The sequence below is a fragment of the Xiphias gladius genome, chromosome 4 (genome assembly GCF_016859285.1).
Source record: "Xiphias gladius isolate SHS-SW01 ecotype Sanya breed wild chromosome 4, ASM1685928v1, whole genome shotgun sequence".
NCBI lineage: Eukaryota > Metazoa > Chordata > Actinopteri > Istiophoriformes > Xiphiidae > Xiphias > Xiphias gladius.
In genome coordinates, this window is record NC_053403.1 from 9,414,283 (window position 1) to 9,433,984 (window position 19,702).

Sequence of the window (19,702 nt, forward strand, 5' to 3'; positions counted from 1 at the left end):
ATGACCCAAAATGAAAATATCCTCTGCTGTAAGTGCAGAGTGGAAACCAAAGGCAGGCTTGTAAGATTAAAAAAAAAAAAAAGAGAAACCAACAAGATCCAGTCTGGATTCAATCCAGCCAGCCGAGCCTGTGGATCCATCTGTGTTTCTCAAATATAGACTGCATGAGTCTAACTCTCACAAACACAGCCTTATTTGAACCAGGAGCCCGCTGTGCAGCCAGAACATGTGTGGCTGACCCCTGAAGAGAGGCTTTCTCTCTTAGCCTCAGATGTAGGAGCATCTTTTATGCTCTTCAATGAGCAGAGAAAGTAAAAGTATGTGGTCTGAAAGTCGCAGACTGACGTGCTGAAGGACGTCCTGCTGGTCAAGGAGCGACGATTCTGCTACCAAGAACAACAACTTCAAATATCCAGAGTCTAATGTTTTTATTCCCCAGACACAATAAAGTGTTAAATTATATTGATAATAACAAGTGCGCCATATTTAAGGACTTTTTACATAGTCATTTCCTGTTTTGTTTGTAAATGTCATAATTTTAAAATACCATCATATAATTGTATTGCAATATCAACACTTTAACCCCCTTTTCCCTTATAGTTCATGCCTTGTACAGGGCAGGAACAATGAGTGTTGCGTGTTGAGGGGAGAAAGGGTCCTGCGTTGTTATTTTTTTTCCTAAATCCCTCCTTAAATACAAAGTTGTTCCCCCTTTATTCCCCTAACCACATTTTTCCCCCATACTTAAATATTTGTCTTGATATAAGTACCCGGTAAGAAGTATTTTATTGACACCCCTTCTGTCCTAAATAATTACACTGTAATTTGTAGCAATCTAAAATACTCTATCCCAAGTAAAAGTCCTGCAGGAATCCTGGCCTTGGCAAAGGACTGGAAGACGTCTGTGTACCTGGAGTTGGAGCTAAAGTTCCCCCAGCACATTACCACCCCCACTCTGCATCCTGATGTAGTTTTCTAGTCAGACTCCACAAGGCATGTCATCCTTTTGGAGCTGACGGCATCATGGGAGGAAAACCTGGATGAAGCCTATGAGAGAAGACTGGGCAAATATGAAAATCTTATCAGCCATTGGAGAGAATTGGGATGGAAGGGAAAGTGTCCGCAGATAGAGGTTGGATGTTGAGGATTTGCTGCCCGCTCACTGGCCAGAGCCCTCAGCACACTGGGCATTGAAGGAAAAAAAAAAAGAGGACAGCCATTTGTGAGACCACCAGTACAGCAGAAAGAGCTTCTACGTGGATATGGCTGAGGAGAGAACAACCCTGGGTGCGAGGAAGTTAATTGTTGCACAGCAGGGGTCTGATCACTGCTGGGCCGCCTGGGGGAGGGAGTATGATGTTGAAAGACCCAAAAACTCCCGATGGTCCCAGGAGCATCACTGATGATGTGTCAAGCAGCATCAGAAAATGTTTTTCACTCAAACCATATGGCCGCTTTCATGGTCTTATATTCACCCATCAGCCAAAACGTTAAAAGCGGTAACTGGTTTTAATGTTGTGGCTGATCTTGTTTATAATTTAGCATAAAATGGAATAAAGTACAACTACTTCAAAACTGTACTTAAGTACACTACTTGAGTAAATATTCTTGACATTCCAGCAATAGGCATTAGTTACATACAGTGGCTCAATTCTTCCTTCAAAATGGAAATCATTGTATTTCAAAATGTTATCTAACAGGAAGTTACCTTTTCCAGCTTCCTGTGGAATCCTGGCAGCTCAGATTAGTGCACATAACATCCTTCGCTGCTCCCAGAAGTAACTTCAAGGTGCTATTAGTTGTGTATTAAGTGTTTTCATTGGTTTAAAAAGGTTACTCAGTCATATGTTTAAACCCAGATTGCTGCACAGTTTAAAAACATCACAGGAAGTCAGGATTCGGTTTGCTTAAATATTGGCTATATTTCACGATGACAACAGGATTCGACATTAGCCACTGCCAGCAGGTGTGGTCTCAAACTGTGTCTGTTTCTTGGCTCAGGTTTAGGGAAATCTTTGTGGAACTGACTGTTCCTCTCCGCTTCTGCCAGATCCACCCCGTTCAGTGTGATCTCCTTCCTCTTTTGTGAGTTTACACCTCTCATTTAGTCAAAGGGGCTCTTGCCCCCCCCCCGCATGCTGTGTTTGTCCAGAGAGTTAGTGAGCCAAAGTAAATTTCCTTCTTAATCTCTGCTGTTTACTGAACAGGTCAAAGCGCTTCAAGTATTAAATCAGTGGGAAGCACTTATTTATTTCCGAACTGCACAGAGAGGTGACATTTTTTGAGTTGTGGTTTTAGGTGAGTAAGTTGAGGATACACAAATACAAGCTTTAAAGATGAGTATCTTTATTGAAATTGACTGATGAGTCAGAGGCCGTGGGGCTGTGTGGCATTTAAATAATCTGAGACGTGCACTTGCAGGAGGCGGGACACCAAGAGGCCACGTCCTTGTTGCTGCAGCCCCACTGCTGCTTCAGCTCGGGGCAGTTACTGTACTGATCAGTGTAGGGACAGGGGTTGGCTGGGAGGGAAATGGAAAAAGAGGAAATAAATAAATGCATAAAGGACTGCACAAAAAGTGAGAAGTATATTTTGTTTGATAATCTTCCAGCTTTGAGCCCGAAACTCAAGGGTGTTTGCCACTTACTGCACAGTTTGTTGTCGCAGGCATTGGGGCAGTCGGCGCAGGAGGGTCCTGACTTGTAGGGGCGAGCGTACTGGTAGTTTCCCCTGTAATGTAGGCCAGACCATCAAATATTAAACATGACAGCTTAAAGACTCACACTGGATATCAGCCCAAACATGTCACGGATGTGCTCTTAGAAGGCAGAGCACTTTGGAATTACTATTTAATGACCACTCAGCAAGGTGTAGAAGGATATTAAATGCAAACTGCATTTTGTCCTCATTACTGCATGCATTACAGCTCTATTGTTGCATCCACTTTATTATTCGCCTTTCAGGAAGTAGAGGTAAACTGTAAAGTGCTTCTAATGATGTTTTCGACAATACTTGCATTAGAATAGAACGTTGAGTGGGCTATCATGGTCTGCAATATACAAAAACCATGACAGTTGTCGGGGGGAAAAAAAAATAGATTCCTCCATTCCTTTTTTTTTTTTAATCTCACTAAATTTAGCATTACACATAACACACACACACACACATATATATATTTAAAATATATAATTTTTTTTACTTACGGTGGGCAGTAGTGGCAGACGTAGAAGTACTTGTATGCAGAGTTGGGACAGTATGCCATGGCACAGCCAATCTGGTTGGACCTGTACCAGACAACCTGAGCATAGAGAAAAAAAAAAACACAAAATCACAAGGAGCTCAGTGCATAAATACTGTATTTTCCAAGCAGGCGATGGTAAACGTGCATGTGCATTAGTCGGCATTAACTGGTGATGCCTGTAAGCAAACTGAATATAACTGCACCTGTGTGTAATGTCCGACCACTCCTCCGTTGACAGATCCCACTCCGTAGCGCCAGTCCTTCACCTCGTCGTACCAGGACTGGATGGCGTTGCTCCATGTGTTCTTGTAGCTGGACATGTACAGGTTCTCTCCACAATCGCTAGCTGCAGTCAAAAAAGAGGCGTGAAAGAGATACTTCAGTCTTCCCCAAAAACAGAATACTACTCAATTCACGATCACACATCAAAGGAACTTAATCTTCTGCACTGCACACTGTCTTTGTGAAAACCAGGGGAAAAATCAATAAAACTTAATCACTCTTCTGTTTATCACTCCTTGTATTCAGTCCAGCTACGTTAGATGAGACACACGATAAACTACTATGTGAAACCAGTCTGCACATTTCATTTATTCACTGTAGGGCCTAATGAGTTTTTCTGCTGTTAAATGCTGTAGATATGGTTGACACGCTGCCTTAAATAGCTTCTAACTAATTTCATTAGCCAGGAATTCATAGTTTTAATGTCACATGATGCTGTTTCAGATGATTTTATGCTCTTACTACACTTAACAAGATTAAACTACTCAAAAAAAATACTGACTCATTGTCCATTTCTGGCATAACATTGTGAATAAAAATCAATCAGTAAAACTGGTTAAATAACACACTGTCTTGCTATCTATGTGGAAATTAAGTGACAATGTGGCGTTGCTTTTTGTAGGGTATATACTTTAAAAAAAAAGAAAAAGAAAAAGAGAGGTGTTATAACGAACGCACTGCTGATCTTTCTGGAGCTGGCAGGGCTGTGCTTCATGGAGCAGGTGTTTGCCCATCTCTGAGCGTTGGCTGCAGCCTCGCTGTTCCAGCTCTGCAGGGAGCGGAGGAGAGAGAGGCCGTTAAAATCGGGCACATGCAGACCACCACAGTATATACACCGTATACTCTCAAAGCGCTGTGTTGCTTGTCTGTAAAATCAGTTTACTCTTCACTGATATGCTGCATGAGGGAGCATGTGAAATATCCAATCAAAAACTTAACAAGTTAGATCAGTCAGCATGTCATGCTCAGAGTCAAATGTTTTCCCTGACATCTCGTGAAGCACAATAAGCTTTTGAAATCACGAAATCATATCAATGCCCTTAAAATTTTCTTTTTTACCATTCTCAACATGTTGCTGGCAGGAGGCTGAACCCCTCTCCTCAGGGCATTATGCTTGTTCACAATCTCTCTTTGGTCTGAGGAGGAGGCCAGGATGGTGCCTAAATAAAACACAAGTAAAGCAAAAAAAAAAAAAAAAAAAAAAAAAAGGATGGAGAGAATTTTCGGACACAACAAAAGCTGCTACATATGATTGTGATACTGAATCTTAGAAAAGATTGATGTATGAATAACAATTAAAAACACTTACTCTCCTTCGGGTATGATTTTCAGAGATGAGGGGGAAAATAAAGGTTAATTTATTGCACATTATGCCCAAAAATACACAAATATCTGTTGAAAAAAAAAGGCTAAATATTTCCAATTACAAAACAAGAATATACCAGAATATACTCGTAATTTGCTCCACAATTAAACTGCACAGTAGAGATGACATTTCATTTTACTTACTGCCAAGGTCTCCACTTCCTCTGACAAGGTGCCAGGCACCTGGAGAGCAGCAAAGAAGCCAAAGGCACACAAGAAGGTGAAGGTGTACATTGCCGTGGCTAAATCTAGGACTGCTAACCTCCGAGAGCCACAGGTGTGATTTATATACTCAGGACCACGCAGACACGTGAGAATTGAACACACAAACTCAAGGGCATTACTAGTTTTCAAATGACAACCAAACTGAAGATAGGATTTTGTGAACGTGGCAGCTGGGAGAAATCCTTCAAAGCTGCAGGTCTGTGTTTACATCTCTGATAAAGGTGCATTAAGTGTGTTTTATATGTTCTCCTCCTATGGCAAGGTTATGAGGAGAAGGTGTGTAATGTCGAAAAGAACATGGTATCTAAGTTAAATCTTGGTAACATCAAATAAAAATAATACACAAATATCAAGTCAAACTAACTTTCAGAGCACTGTCCTTTTTGACAGGGCAGGTCTTCAAGTATGTTTTCTCTGGACAGATCGGTGTCTGAGGAGCAGAATTTTGTAGGTGGAAATCCTAAAATGAAGCAAGGATAATCTGTAAAATCATAATTACACTGGCAGAATTTATACCTAAAGGTGAAAAAAACATGGAAAATATATGATGAGTGTATGATGTTCCACGAAAGCTAGAAATAGAAGCTGATGATGAGTGTTATTATCTTGATGTTCAGCCCATTCAACTTTGAAATTCAACTTCAGCTGTCTCGTCATTTTACCATTTGCTTGTAAAACCTGTAATACATCCAGCCATCATCATTCATAGCAGTCACATTGTCAAAGTAATGCAAAAGGTGCCCTCTTTGTTGCATGTAAGGGAGGATATTCTGCCGCTGTTCATTCATGAAAAGCAATCTTTGCACACCTGTATAAAGAAGGGTTATTTAGAAGAATAAGTGATGATCAAAAGTAACAAAAACCAGCTTCCACACACGGTCAACACCTAAGGTAAGTTTATTTAATGACTTCATTTCAGTACAGTATTTCATTACATACATGACTAGAAGCTTATCTCTATACATACTTAATTATTTTCAAACGGTTCTAAATACCAAGAAATCAATTATCCAAAGAAATATAGGAAACAAACAGATGGGAAGGGGTTTCAGAGGAGAAAAAAAATGTTACGGCCCATCCAGGTGAACTACCAATAACATAACCAAAATTGTAGAGTTTTTCAGTTTTTATACTATTTATATTTAGCTTTTCTTTTCCCCATTCTTTTTTTCTGTGGTCAACATTCCTTTTTTTTTTTTAATTTTAAGTATTTGTTTTGTGGAAATTGGACAGCTAGCTGAAAACTTGAATTATAAATTGTACAATTTTCTCCATGTGCATTTAGCAATAATGCTTTTAATCTTGAATCTTAAAAATGGGTTAAATAGTCATTTGTGGGTAATGACAATAAACAAAAACAAAAGCTAAATAAATTTTAGCTATTTTGAACTTTGACCAGAGTTTTGCTGACCTTTGGGGGTGCGGCCAGTCACTTTTGACCTCCACTTCATTGGAAAGGTGGATGAAAAACGAATTAGTCTGCTTGTGTTTCTGAATTTCCATAACTGTATTTGCTTGACGAAATATCCACATGCAGTTGCAGCTACCAGGTTTGTTACAAAAACGTAGTTTGAGTCACTGAAACATAGCGATCTACTGCTAGCAACATTAGCACTGTAGCTAAGTTGGGGCTGTTGACAGTACCACTGCGAGTTTTGGAGCGTTTAACAGTGAACCAAAAGAGTGACGTTCTGGGCCGTAAAACCAAAACAATGAGCTGAAAGACGCTAAAAAGCTTTGTAGAACTGAGAGGTACTGCAGAGTCAAGTTATTATTCTCTGTGGGTTTTTCCACTACAAGTGACCCCTCTAACAAAGCATGTAAAAATTGGATCCATTGTTAATGTAAAAATATTGATTAGTGCAACTTTAAGTAAAGGATTCCCCAGATAGCAAAATATGGTTGAATCAACAGTGACATGTTGTCAGACAAGTATTGAATCAGTGTCTGACATTAAAAAAAAAATGGAAATTTCCAGTCGCGACTGATACTCAATCAACACTGATTCACCAATTATCTAAAAAGGGGCCTTGGATTGAATTTTACTAGATTATGATATACTTAAACATTTTTACACTAATTAACTTCCAGAAACCAAACCTTTTCATGAAATTTTCTTTATTTACAGTACGTTGAATTTGTACATAATATTGTTCTCAAAATGTAGCTGAAATACATTTCCAAAAAGTAAATGACAGCAGGATCAATTTAAATTTACATAACGTTTACTAACAAAATCATTACATGTATCTTGGAATATTGATGAAACTATGCTTACAGATCAAATATAAAAGGTGAAATATAATATGACAGCATGTTTTGCAAGGGGTCAAGGGGGCCCTGTGCCAGAGCCTCTGATTGTATTGACTTAAAATTTCTTGTTGGGAAGTCAATAAAGCAACTACAGAAAGATGCAAAACGACCAAAAGGAGACACAAAATGACCACAAAGAGATTCAGTCGACTACAAAGAGACACATATTAACCATAAAGAGATGCAAAATGACCTAAAAGATACACAAAACGACCAAAAATTTGATGTAAAGTGACTATAAAGAGACGCAAAATGACCACCAATCAGCATAAATTTACCACAAAGAGACACAAAAGGAATGTAAACAGACACAAAATTACTACAAAGAGAAACAAAACGACCGCAGTCGCAAAAGGGACACGACCTAAAAGACGTGTTGTTGAATCCATGGCTTTTTCCTTTTTTTTTTTTCTCTTTGAGACAGGTGTGGGGCCTTTCACATTTGACCCAGGGCCAGGGACCAGGGACGAGTGAATCCGGGTCGATTCAGTGTCGGCCGCGACTGAAAATCTGACATAGTTCAACGTTACACGCTGCGAGCACTCTTGAGTTTTGGCTCCGGCGTCGGGCTTCAGCGTAGAACCGGTACCTACTAATGACTGACAATACTTCCCCGTTGTGTTTTCCCATCTGGGTCTGAACACCCCCTCCACCGCTGATGTACCTCAGTAATAAATGTACTTTTATCGTCGCGTTCATTCTATAGGTCTACCTGTTGTCCTCTATGCCGTGTATCTTACAAAGCCGTTGGTACCGTCGTGACCTGACGCGACACATTTGGCGCGGCGTGCCCTGCGCGTCGATCTGCTCCCCTCCTGCGCCGAACACTGGTAGGTACAACCTCCCCCCGCGCATGCGCAGAGCCGTCGGTCGCCCGTGTTTGTTCCCAGTCATCATCACAGGTTGAACGGAACAGCATCTTCCACAAAAGGGGCATCTCTCCCTTTTGTTTTCACCCATTTATTTGGGCTGTGTTTTTTTTTTTTCTTTTCGTTTTCCCCCCCCCCCTTTTCTTCGCTGTGACACCGCAGCAGAAGCCAGAAGGGAGTAGAAGCCATAAGATGAAGAAACGCTATGTGGACGCGAACAGGCTACGGAAGATGAAAAAGCTGAAAATAACGGAGCGGCTGTCTGAGAGGTAGCTAGCGCTGCGAGCCGCGTCGCCTGGCGGAGGCTGCTTTTTGTTGTGGTCTTTGTGTGAAAAATCTCGTCCCGCTCACCTGTCTGCCCCACATGTCGTGGCCTCGTCCGTGGTCTGGCGTTTTTTTTTTTTTTTTTTATACCAACCAGTCGTTCATAGGCGTCCATACGGCGGAATGAAAGAGGCGGGAGCGTAGGAAAAATGTTGTGCCCGAGTTACTTCATCCTACATTGTTTACAGAAGGAGAGAAATCAGCAGCGGTGGAAGTTAGCGTCGGCCTCCCTCCCACTCTGGTCTCCTCCGTCTGCTTTGACACCGTCTCCCGTGTCCTCCGGCCAAATCCCGCGTACAGTTAACACGGTGCGCCGTGTCTGAGAAAACATCGATAACTGTTATTTTTCCTGCCAGGCTACAGGCGGGCAGCTCATTTAGAAAGCGTCTAGACAAGAGTCCAGACGAGAAAAGACAGTCACATGAGAGGGAAACCACTTGTTTTAATTGTGCATTGTTTCACATGAGAGTGACAAAAAAAAAAAAAATTGAAGCTATGCCATTCATTTGCAAAATATAAACCGTATCCAATTTTAAGGATATTTTGCTTGAAGGATATTTTACTTTATTTGCAAGAGGTCAAATATGAAATTTTTCTCCTTTTGTTGTGAAATAACTTGCATGTGTGGAAGCCTTTTTTGATCTAAAAAAAAAAAATGCCTTTTTGATATATGAAAATAAATTTCTTAATGACATCATGAGGCAAATTTGAACTTGTATTAGGAATTTAAGTTGCTCTTTTCCTCCTTTTCTCTCCCTCCTGTCCCTTAAATATGAAATATTGTTTGTTTGTTTTTTTTGTTGTGGAATTTTGCTGCTTAACTGAAAATTACCAGTGAGATAAAGTAAATTACACTCCTTCAGTGAAATAAGGCAAATTTGAGCTCACATGAGGAATTAAGATGCTGTGGTGCTCCCTTTATCTTCCCCCCTCATTGTTGAATGTTAAATATTTCTGTTTTGTTGAGGAATAATTTTCATATTTGGCAGTTATCTTTAGAATACCAGTGAGACAAATGAAAATATACTATTTAAGTGACATAATAATGCAAAGTTGAACTTGCAATAGGAATTTAAGATGCTGTGGTGCTTCCTCTGTGTCCCACCTCTTTCTTCCAGAGTAAATAATTTTATCAGCGGACAAAAATAACTGTGAAATACCTTGCATATTTGGCAGCGATAATCAAAATACCTGTAAGAAAAATTAAAGATAAAAACCGCTCTATTAGTATTATTAAAAGGCAGGTTTGATGTGTAGTAGGAGGTTGTGTTGCTCCCTCTCTCCTCCAGATGAAATATTGCCATGGTTACCAAACAAAGAAGGGGCGATGTGATAGCAGCCTCTGGATAAGCAGAACAAAGGAGGAAACCACAGCTCCTGTTTGGCTCGCGGTCACCTAATAAAATGAATGAGGGAACAGTCATTGTTCTTTAGTGCCCTTACTTGAAAGGATGGCTTTGGACTATATTTTTTTAAGATGCAGCTACTTAATTATAGTGTTAATACTGTGTATCCAATCTGAAGTCTTTGATTATTTTATTTTTGTCTTTAATGCCTCGACTTAAGAGGCTTTAGTGCATCTGAAATGTCTTTATTTACTACAATCAGAGGCTAGAATACAAATTTGTTTGACATTTGTTCAAACTGAATTGCGTATATTTGACATTTAAAGGCCATATTAATGGACTTTTTGTAATTTCTTTGTGTTTCTCCAGTGCGTACACCTTCCTGAAGTGTATGATGATATGGACACTGGTACTGCTGGCAGATTTCATCCTTGAATTCAGATTGGAGTACCTGTGGCCATGCTGGCTCTTCTTTGGGAGTGTGTACACCACTTTCCACTGCCACGGGCTGGTGAGAACATCCGCTGTGTGATTTCATTTTGTGTGCAGTGCCCCAGATCATGATAATTCCACAGATGAATCCAGAGCATATAACTCAAATGAATGTTTTCTTTGTTTGCAGGTTATTTGTGTTGTTTTTGTTTGTGCTGCTTTCACTCTTGACATCTTTTGTTTGATTTTTGTTCCTTTGCACTGGCTGTTCTTTGTGGCGAGCACCTATGTATTATTCAATTACATATGGCATACAGGTGAGTATGGGGATTGTTTGTTTTATGTTATTTTTTCCCACTCATATGACAGATTATGCCAAACTTTGTTCTGCCCACGAGAATTATGTTTTGTTTTTAATGGATATGCTGCTTTTTAGTGAGCTACTCAAAATGTAATCGAATTAGCAGTTATTTTTATTCAAATAAATATTACATTAGACTCTTCCTCCATCTCTTCACTTCTGATTATTTCATATTTCTTTTCAGAGAAGGGCATCTGTATATCAACGGTGTCCCTGTGGATTCTGCTTGTCTACACAGAGGCTTCACTACGACTCAAAGACCTAAAAACATCTCATGCCAATCTGTCTCATCTTTTTGCTGCACACTGGTATGTTCATGTTGATAAAATTTACACGCTATGCCTTCAACAGAAGTGAAATAAATTCTCTAAATTATGAATTCTTGCATGAAATTAATTTAGCTGTCACAAAAAGCATTAGTATTAAACTTTAATGAATCCTCTGTTTGACATCATGAGTCACTCTAGATGTTAGTGCACCATATATTACAGGAGTAAATTCACTTTTATGCAAACAGCCAACGACCAGTCAAGTATGTTTTGAAAGATTTTAAATACGCATACATTTTTTAATGTTTTTTTTGAGTAACCATTAATAATAGAAATCTGTCAGCCAAGATGTTTATATTTTTACAATGTGGCACACATATTCTAACTGTCTCTCTTTCCTTTTTTATCCACATCCAGTATTGGATATCCTGTGGTATATCTGGGGTTTGATGCCACCTGCTACTTCACCAACATCTTTAAGCTGCGCATACAGAAAGCGGTGCAGAGTGAGAACAACTTCCACATGCACCTCCTGCAGCACTCGCTCCCTCCAGACCTGCAGGTTTTCCCCAAGACTGGCACAGATGGCAGCAGCAGTACGTCTGTGCATCTGCACCATCCATTCATTTACTCAGTTGACACTGACTCAGTTCTGTACCAATTGAACAGTGGGAATATATTGATAGGAAAATTAATAATTACTTAAATGCATCAGTGGCATCTTCTAGACTTTCTACAGCTCTTAAAATATAGCCACACATCAACAAAGTGGTTTACAAGTTTATTCACAAACTCTTCAGGCACCAGGAACTGAGAGGATCTCTGCAGAGATTTAGGTAGAATTTAAAGAGGAAGGCATCATTTTTGGTGAACGAGGGAATTCACATTACGGTAACTTGTTTTTAGGGGGTATATCCTGGTGAAAATTATGACAGCAGACCTCAAGTATCAGCAAATGCTCAAGAGTTTTCTATAAGGTGAGGTTTTTTGGTAGAAATACTAGAGGTCAGTTAGAGTAAGGAGCACCGTTGAGTCCATCCTGCTTAGGTAAAAGTTGTGGGGTAGAGAAACCTTTGAATGCAGAAAAGTCTCTAAAACACCTAAATGCAGCGAGCTAAACTTTCTCTAATGTTCGCACAAAAGACAGCAGACTGTAATTGTTTTTGCCTCCTAATCTGTTGTACATTTTCATATCCCAGTCGCAGAATTCAGCTTAGAAATCAGATCGATTCAAATCTCTACTGTTCTGTAGGAGAAAATTATTTTTGCAGCCAGGCAGCATAAAAATACAAAAAATTAAACATAAACAAAATAAAAACATAATAAAACTATTGAAGAAAAGAAGGAAATGGCTGGTACTACTCGTGCAATACAATGATGGCATTAAACTTTTTTTTGTTTTTTTGTTTCTGTCTGTTTTTGCAGACTCAAAATGGAAAATAAAGCCTGAGTCAAGTCAGTATCAGTGTCAAAATGGTGCTGTAATGGCCCATGAAGAGGTGCACACTGTGGATTGCCTCCAGATCCGCAGTGAGGAGAGAGCAACAGAGAAGGGAACGCAGGAGGGGAGGTTGGCTGAGTCAAACCGGCGGCCATCATCATCTAAACACAGTCTCAGTGAGTCCAGAGATCTGCTTCACAGTGGGGCAGGAGGAACAGAATCCTCCACGACCGAAGTAAATCTACCTCAAGAGGAGCAGGGAAGCAAAGTCACGCGGCCAGCTAAAAGCTCCTCGCCAAAAGCCCGCAGAGGCGGCACAAACACTCCTTCACCACCCGCAGCGAGGACTGAGAAAAAACAGAGATCCGGCTCCAAAACAGTCAGCCCCAACCGGGATGTTACAGACAAGAGTACCACAGCAACTCTGAATTACCATGCTGAACAGATGAGCAAGTAAGTCACAAATAATTCAATTCAACTGAGTTTGAAATTAGTCATGTGATGGTGAAATCAGTGCTTTTTCTTTGCTGTATTTCAGGCTGGAGCAGGAGCTGAGGAGGCTGAAGGGTGAGCTGCAGGCAAGCAGGCAGAGCGAGCAGGAGCTGCGAAGTCACGTCTGCAACTTAACTAACAGTGAGAGGAGCCTGAGACCAGAGGTGTCCCTGCTCAGACAGTCCAACATGCTGCTCCAGAGCAAGTGAGTGATCCACCAACCCCCCTGGAGGAAGCTTGTTTTTTGGTTCCTTCTGTGGGCTGTTTTACACATTGCATATTTCTACAAATGAAACTTAAGACAGTGATGAATGCGAGCAGAAATGGGTGTAGAATTAGGAGTGTCGGTGTATTAGGCCTGCAAACAGCATCTTGGGGTGGACAGTTACTGGACAGGGTACCAACTAAAATCACATAAAGCCATAATTCATATTCAGGTATTGTGGTTTAAAGTTTTCATCCTTGATTCTCATCTGTAAATGAAGGATAACTACCTGAATCTTACCGAAATCTCAAATCTGATAATATACTTTTTGAATATTTTGGTGTACTGTGATGAAGATGAATTGGAGTTTTTATCATGCTAGTCTGAAAACCAAAGCAAATACTTTAACTGATCAAGGTAATTCTTTCATATTTATCACAATATCGACACCCACTCTCTTACCAACTTTCTTATATTATGCATTTATATATAGCACAAACCATGAATAAAAGGCTTTATATTCAAATGGCATTCTCTGTAAGCAGATGTTATGTTTCTCTTGATTACACAGTTTTATCTAAAAAAAAATATATATATATATATATTTCTCCACATTGAAAACTGAAAAAACTGTGCTGAAAAAAAAAAAAAAGACTTTATAATTTAGTCCATCCAATTACAGATTAACTCACATTTCCTACATCAAAGCCACATCCACTTGCCAGAGGCTTTAAATCTTTTTTGAGATGAGCATGTTATGCAGTTTGGATCAGCGCCACCAGTTTTGATAAGACATGCTCCAGTTTTTAAAGCAAGGTGCTCTCCAGTGACTCAACAGCTACAAGGATGATGAGAGACATATTTAACTTCTTATGTCTATTTTCAAGATGTGCCCTCTTCTGTATTTATTTCATGGTCTAACTTTTTGACCGTATATAAAGTCAGGTTAATGTCTTTCTTTTCAGGATTCTGTGTTTGACTAAAACCAAGCAGCGGGACAAACAGACCAGTGTGATCCTGGAGAAGAAGACCAGAGCAGAGACAGAGTCCAGACTCTCTGCTGAGAAACAGTTGGCTGAACTTCAGGCTCAGAAACTGGAGGAGGCGGCCAGCACCGCACGGAGCCTAACAAACAGGTAAATCACCCCTTTTAAATTCCCTGCTACTGAAGTGGCTTAGCGCTGGATCTGCATTTGTTTGATAAAAATTAAATTCTGCTGTGAGTGTATGGGCAAACATTTGAAGAAAATGTTCAAAATTATGCTCACTAGCTTTCTTGCCAAGAGTTAGACATGGAGATTTATTCCACTCTGAGACTGGAAATAGGGGAAACTGTTGACCTGGTTCTGTCCAAAGGTTTTTAGTTTTTGTTTGGATTAAACAAAAAAGGTTTAACGTCTTTATTGGTGAGTTTTTAGCGGTCGGCAGAGCCACGCTAACTGTTTCCCACTGCTTCCAGTCTTTATGCTAAGCTAAGCTAACCGGCTCCTGCCTGTAGCGTCATTTTAAACACACAGATATGAGAGTGGTGTCAATCTTCTCATCTAACTCTCAGCCAGAAAAGTGAATGAGATTATTTTCAATAATGTTATTCCGTTAATGCGCACGTGACATTTTTACAGATTGCTAACATTTTTCTTAGATCTTTTATAACCATCTTCATTACATCGGTAGAGCATAAAAAACAAGGCCCATGTAAAAACTGCAAATGAAATGACATGTTTCTTTCTGTGTGATCCAGTCTTCATTTCAAATGAAATCCCTCTCTTACCGCTCAAAACTGTTATTTTCTCCATCTCCTACACCAGGCAGGAACACTCTGAAACCCAAATGTTAAGGAAAAGAGTAAAAGATCTAGAGACAGAGTACAAACAACTACAGCTGGAGTATCAAGTGAAAGAGAGTCGGGTGGTAGATCTAGAGAGTGATGTTGAGGTATCTTTTTCCTCTGTTTGGGAATGAACTTGTGAGTTTAAGTGTCTGTGAGTCTCAAGTGGTCCAGTTCTCGGTTGTCTTCAGTTTGGTCATGTAGTAGTATTGCTGTTTGAGTTGTTGTTGTTTCTGATTTTTTTATGTCTGTAATTCTTTGTGTTTGTAAAAACCTGAGTGATTTTGACGGGAGAAATTAAGTATTCCTACTTTTCTTTTGTCCTGCAGTCAACATATTTCACTTTGTCATCACATCAGTATTACTCAGTGTTTTGTTTTTTGTTTGGTTTTTTTTGTGTCTGACATCGGGTTTGTACATTGTTGTATGGTGTGATTTAATTTTAGTGGCATACTCTCCATGAAGCATGCTGAAACAGAAGCCAGGTCTTTCATAAAAACATTGCACTGCTCTGATTTAAAAAAAAAAAAAAAAAAAAAAAAAAAGGTTTCTTAGTGCAGGTTACCTCCCTTAAAATATAAGAAAATGTTAAAAGTTAATGTTGACACAGAAAGAATCATCCCCCAGAATATCTCTGTAATGATGTGCAGCTTTCATGTTTTTTGAATGGCTGGCCAATTCATCATCATTGTGTGAAAATGATTTTCTCTGCGCTGCATTGGTTCCCTAAGTGAATGAAAGCAACCCCATTTTCCAAAGTAGTTCAAGAAACAAAGTGGGAAAATTGACTGAAATTTTAAAAAATGCATAGAACACCTCGGAAACCAAAGCGCTTGACTCCCTCAGGTGGCCACCGCGGGAGGTAATACTGCGGGTATTCTCGTATTCTCAGTCCACACTTGCTCTCACTGTCGATGTGCTTATGGACTCAGGCTTTGGGAAAATACCGCTGTGTGGAGAAAGAGACGGACATGCTGCTGTCCACTCTGTCAGCCATGCAGGAGAAAGCTCAGCATCTGGAGTACAACCTGAGTGCCGAGACCCGCATCAAACTGGACCTGTTCTCCGCTCTGGGAGATGCCCGCAGGCAGCTTGAAATCGCTCAAGGTTCTCACTCCTTCTTTTAACTTCATATTAGTTTCCTCCCTGAATAGAACTTCATTTTAATATTGTACATATTTAGTACCTCTGGCCTCTCGTCTTACTGCCTCCACCAAGCAGGATACTGTGTCTTTTTGGTCCCGTCTGTTTGTTTGTCCGTTAGTTAACAAGAATTCTAAAAATGGTACCAGAATGAAATTTGAAGCAAATTTTGACCATGGGACAAAGATCAAGTGATGAGTTCTGGATGGGAATCTGGGTCCAAAAGCACCACCAAGTGGCCTTAAAGCTCGTTGCGTTTTGGCTCCACTCATGAAAATACAAGTGTTTTTTCACCAGTTCTACTAAAACATTTCCTCAAACGAGGTAATGTTGTATTTAGATGAAAAACATAGTTATTCGTTTGGTTTTTAAATAGCGTATATTGTTATACATAATACATTGTACATTTAAAGGGCCTTATACATTTAAGTTGTCTGGCTCACTTGCAGTGTCGTACATTTCATTTCTTGTACGAAACCATGTTATTACTGGACAAGATTTAGATGAAGAAACATCATAGCTGTGTCAGCCAATCAGCATCGGCATCTGTTAAGATGTGTGTTGATGTAAAATATTTTGCTTTTATTAATTATTATTTTGCAGCTTTTTTTTTGCTTTCTAGTTTAAAATATATGACTATTTGACTTCTTGTTCTATTCTTCTCAATCATTGATTTCATGTTTTGATTTACAGTCATTAAGAGGACTTGCACAGTTTTGACTGGGTCTGACGAGGGTGTTTTTTCCTTTAACAGTTGTAATTACAGCTACAACTCATAAGAATCAGTTTACTCACACAATGTAGTACAGACGTCAGTAGGAATAGTATGAAATGCTGCTTCGTGAATTTCAATACATTTGTCTATCCTACAGATAAAGTGATGAAGCAGGACCGGGAGATAGGTGAGATGAAGCAGAAGATTGCGGAGGTGATGGCCGTCAGCCCCGGCGTTTCCTACATGGCTCCCCGGCCTCCGATGCCGCAGTATCTCACCAAGTTACTCAACTCTGAGCGCTACATGCTGAATCCACGAGCGCTGATGTACCAGTGTTTGAAGAAATAAAGAGATGCCAGAGATCCTCAGACCTCCTCGTCAGAACCCCTCCGTCCTAAAAAATGAGAGGGAGGGGTTTAATGGATTTTATTACAGAGCTAAATGACACCACAAAGTCATCTACTTCCAGCACTGAGTGGAACCAGAGCGAGCCTCCACGAGTTGAATGCCTTTAGCTGCACTGATGGTGCTAACTTGACATCATTCTGTATATTTCATGGGTCCTCCCACATCGAGGGTTGAAGAGTTTCACTCCAAAATGAGCTATTTGATATGCAGAGCTGCTATAGGCACGAGTTTTTATGTAAAGATACAACCGCCCTAACTGCGTAAACCATCTAATTGGGATGCAGCAGAGAGAAGCACAACATCTCTGCTAGTTCAGACACTGGAGATGTGTCTAGATGAAAATCTGGTGCTGGGTTTGGACATTTTTACATAAGAGACAAAAGAATGAAGGAGACATTTCCCGAACAGCCGTAAATGTTTTGTCCGAACAAAGCTGGACCCAATCAATTTTCCTCTCTTCTCTAGGATCTGAAATGATCTCAGATCAGTTAGTATGAATTAATTGTTTACTCATGTCACATGAATTCTTGTTATTTGAGTTCAAATTTTACAGGTAGATAAAACTCACTACCCTAGAGACCCACCGGGGGACAACTCTGTGCAATGTAGGTCCTGGCGTGAAAGAAAAATTCTCCATTCAATATTATTCAAGTCTTATTCTAAGTATTCTCATACAAAGCTGTAAGATTTTAGGAAATATAATCACCTTTGTTATAATTATTACTAAGGGGTATCTTGATCTGCAGTGATATTGATAATGTCTTTCAAAATAACATGGCCAAATATTACTTTGTCCCTTTGAGTCACATGATTTTTAATGTTCATTAGGAAAAAAATGATCAAATGGGCCTTTTTAGTTTACATAATAGGAAGAGCCCAGACATTACTAATAACACGAATGATGGCTCTGCTCTAATCAGGTGTTGTCCCAGTAAACCGTGACAGTGAGTCAGCATGCACAGTAGAATTCAGCCTCTATTTATTTTATTATTTAAATCTCCGCTGCTTTTTCTGCTGTGACATGTCAAAATGTCTAATGTGAAAAAAAGGCTTATTGGTAAAAACATATATATGTTCTGCAGCGTTTTAAATTGTAAGCTGCGACTGTTTTTGGTTCAGGGAGATGTGAAAACTGTGAATCGTATCTCAACATGTCATACTCTAATGTGATTATAGAGAGATGATATATGATCATTGAATTACCTCCTCGCCCTAGTTAGTGTGGATAATGAACTTCCATTGAATTTAAAAAGTACAGTGCATCTCTGATAAAATACAAATTTTCCTCATACAAGTCTCTTAAGGCATAACTATAATTATTTACCAACGACATTATTATATTCTAATTTTATTTCAAAGTATGCAGCAAGATGTTGTTGTTGGCGCCTGTAAATAGAGGATTAAGATCATTTGAATTTGGCTGAAACTCAGAAAAACGTCCTGGGTTCATTGAATTATTGCTTTCAAAACCTAAATTATACAGTTTTTTTTGGAATGAGACCCTTCAGAGTTGGAATATTTCTATTTAAGAGGTGCTGTCTTTGTCTGAGATTTCTAGACTGCTATCCGGGAGTTTCCTGGGAACAATTACGGGATATTTAATTGTCAGGGTAACCTGATAATGTCGAGCAGATGCAGTAAACGGAGCTAACTGTGGGCGGCGATTACCTGGTCGTTTCCACTGACAGCTGATAACTACATTTCAATGTCCGACGGCTCTCTGCTCCTCAGTGGCAAACTCCGAGGTAAGAGAGAAAGTGTGGAAAAAGTGAAGTGACTGGTTGCCACTGTGGTTGTTCGGGCCAGAATTCAACTTTGTCCTTGAGTTAAAGTAGAGTTGTGAATAACAAGGAATGGTGTTGAACAAACACGGTTCATGAATTACTGTGCCTACAAACATTACTTTCAAACTGGGAAGTAAAACGCAAATTTAATGTGAAAGAGTAATGTGTTTGAATTGAAGTGCTATGTACTGTTTTTGTAGTTTTAATGTTTGTTTTTTTTTTACTCAATGTACAGAATTGAAAATACCCACGCCACTGAAAAACACTCATGAACTGGATGTCGCCATTTTGGTAGCTTTTTATTTAGAGTGTGTTTCTAGGGCGTTTTATATGAAAAATATTTTTTAGTCTCGCTGTACTTTTATTATACTGCTGTAATTTTGTACGGCAACGTGTTTGTCAGCATGAAATGTGTTTTATTGAACTGTTATTTGAGCACACATTGTGACTTTAAGTATGTACATTAATATGCTTGTACAAGGGCTACAGTTTCTTAAACTTTTGAACAAATAATTGTTAATTCAGACTGTGGTGTTCTGAGGGTAGAGATCACACTACTGATACACCAGGATGGGTTTTTGTATAAATAATTTAAACAAGTGAAATCTGTCTCATTTGTGTGTGTCTGTGTATACACGATGATGTGTTTTATGTACATA

At 39.5% G+C, this 19,702-nt stretch overlaps 2 protein-coding genes across 2 annotated transcripts; one reads left to right on the forward strand and one right to left on the reverse strand.

Annotated features, from left to right (window-relative positions):
- Nucleotides 1-2,393: 2,393 nt before the first annotated feature.
- LOC120788772 (serotriflin-like) lies at nucleotides 2,394-5,128 on the reverse strand. The gene is made up of 7 exons (XM_040124876.1): nucleotides 5,029-5,128; nucleotides 4,583-4,683; nucleotides 4,202-4,292; nucleotides 3,445-3,587; nucleotides 3,204-3,298; nucleotides 2,648-2,730; nucleotides 2,394-2,521 (listed from the first exon to the last, which is right to left on the reverse strand). The coding sequence occupies exons 1-7, from the start codon at nucleotides 5,120-5,122 to the stop codon at nucleotides 2,394-2,396; spliced, it is 735 nt and encodes a 244-aa protein (XP_039980810.1). The 5' UTR covers nucleotides 5,123-5,128.
- A 3,337-nt stretch (nucleotides 5,129-8,465) lies between these two features.
- Nucleotides 8,466-19,606, forward strand: si:dkey-12h9.6 (macoilin). Its single transcript, XM_040124878.1, has 11 exons — nucleotides 8,466-8,564; nucleotides 10,335-10,476; nucleotides 10,588-10,714; nucleotides 10,943-11,066; nucleotides 11,445-11,623; nucleotides 12,453-12,921; nucleotides 13,007-13,165; nucleotides 14,131-14,301; nucleotides 14,974-15,100; nucleotides 15,926-16,100; nucleotides 17,009-19,606. The coding sequence occupies exons 1-11, from the start codon at nucleotides 8,488-8,490 to the stop codon at nucleotides 17,197-17,199; spliced, it is 1,941 nt and encodes a 646-aa protein (XP_039980812.1). The 5' UTR covers nucleotides 8,466-8,487; the 3' UTR covers nucleotides 17,200-19,606.
- Nucleotides 19,607-19,702: the final 96 nt, after the last annotated feature.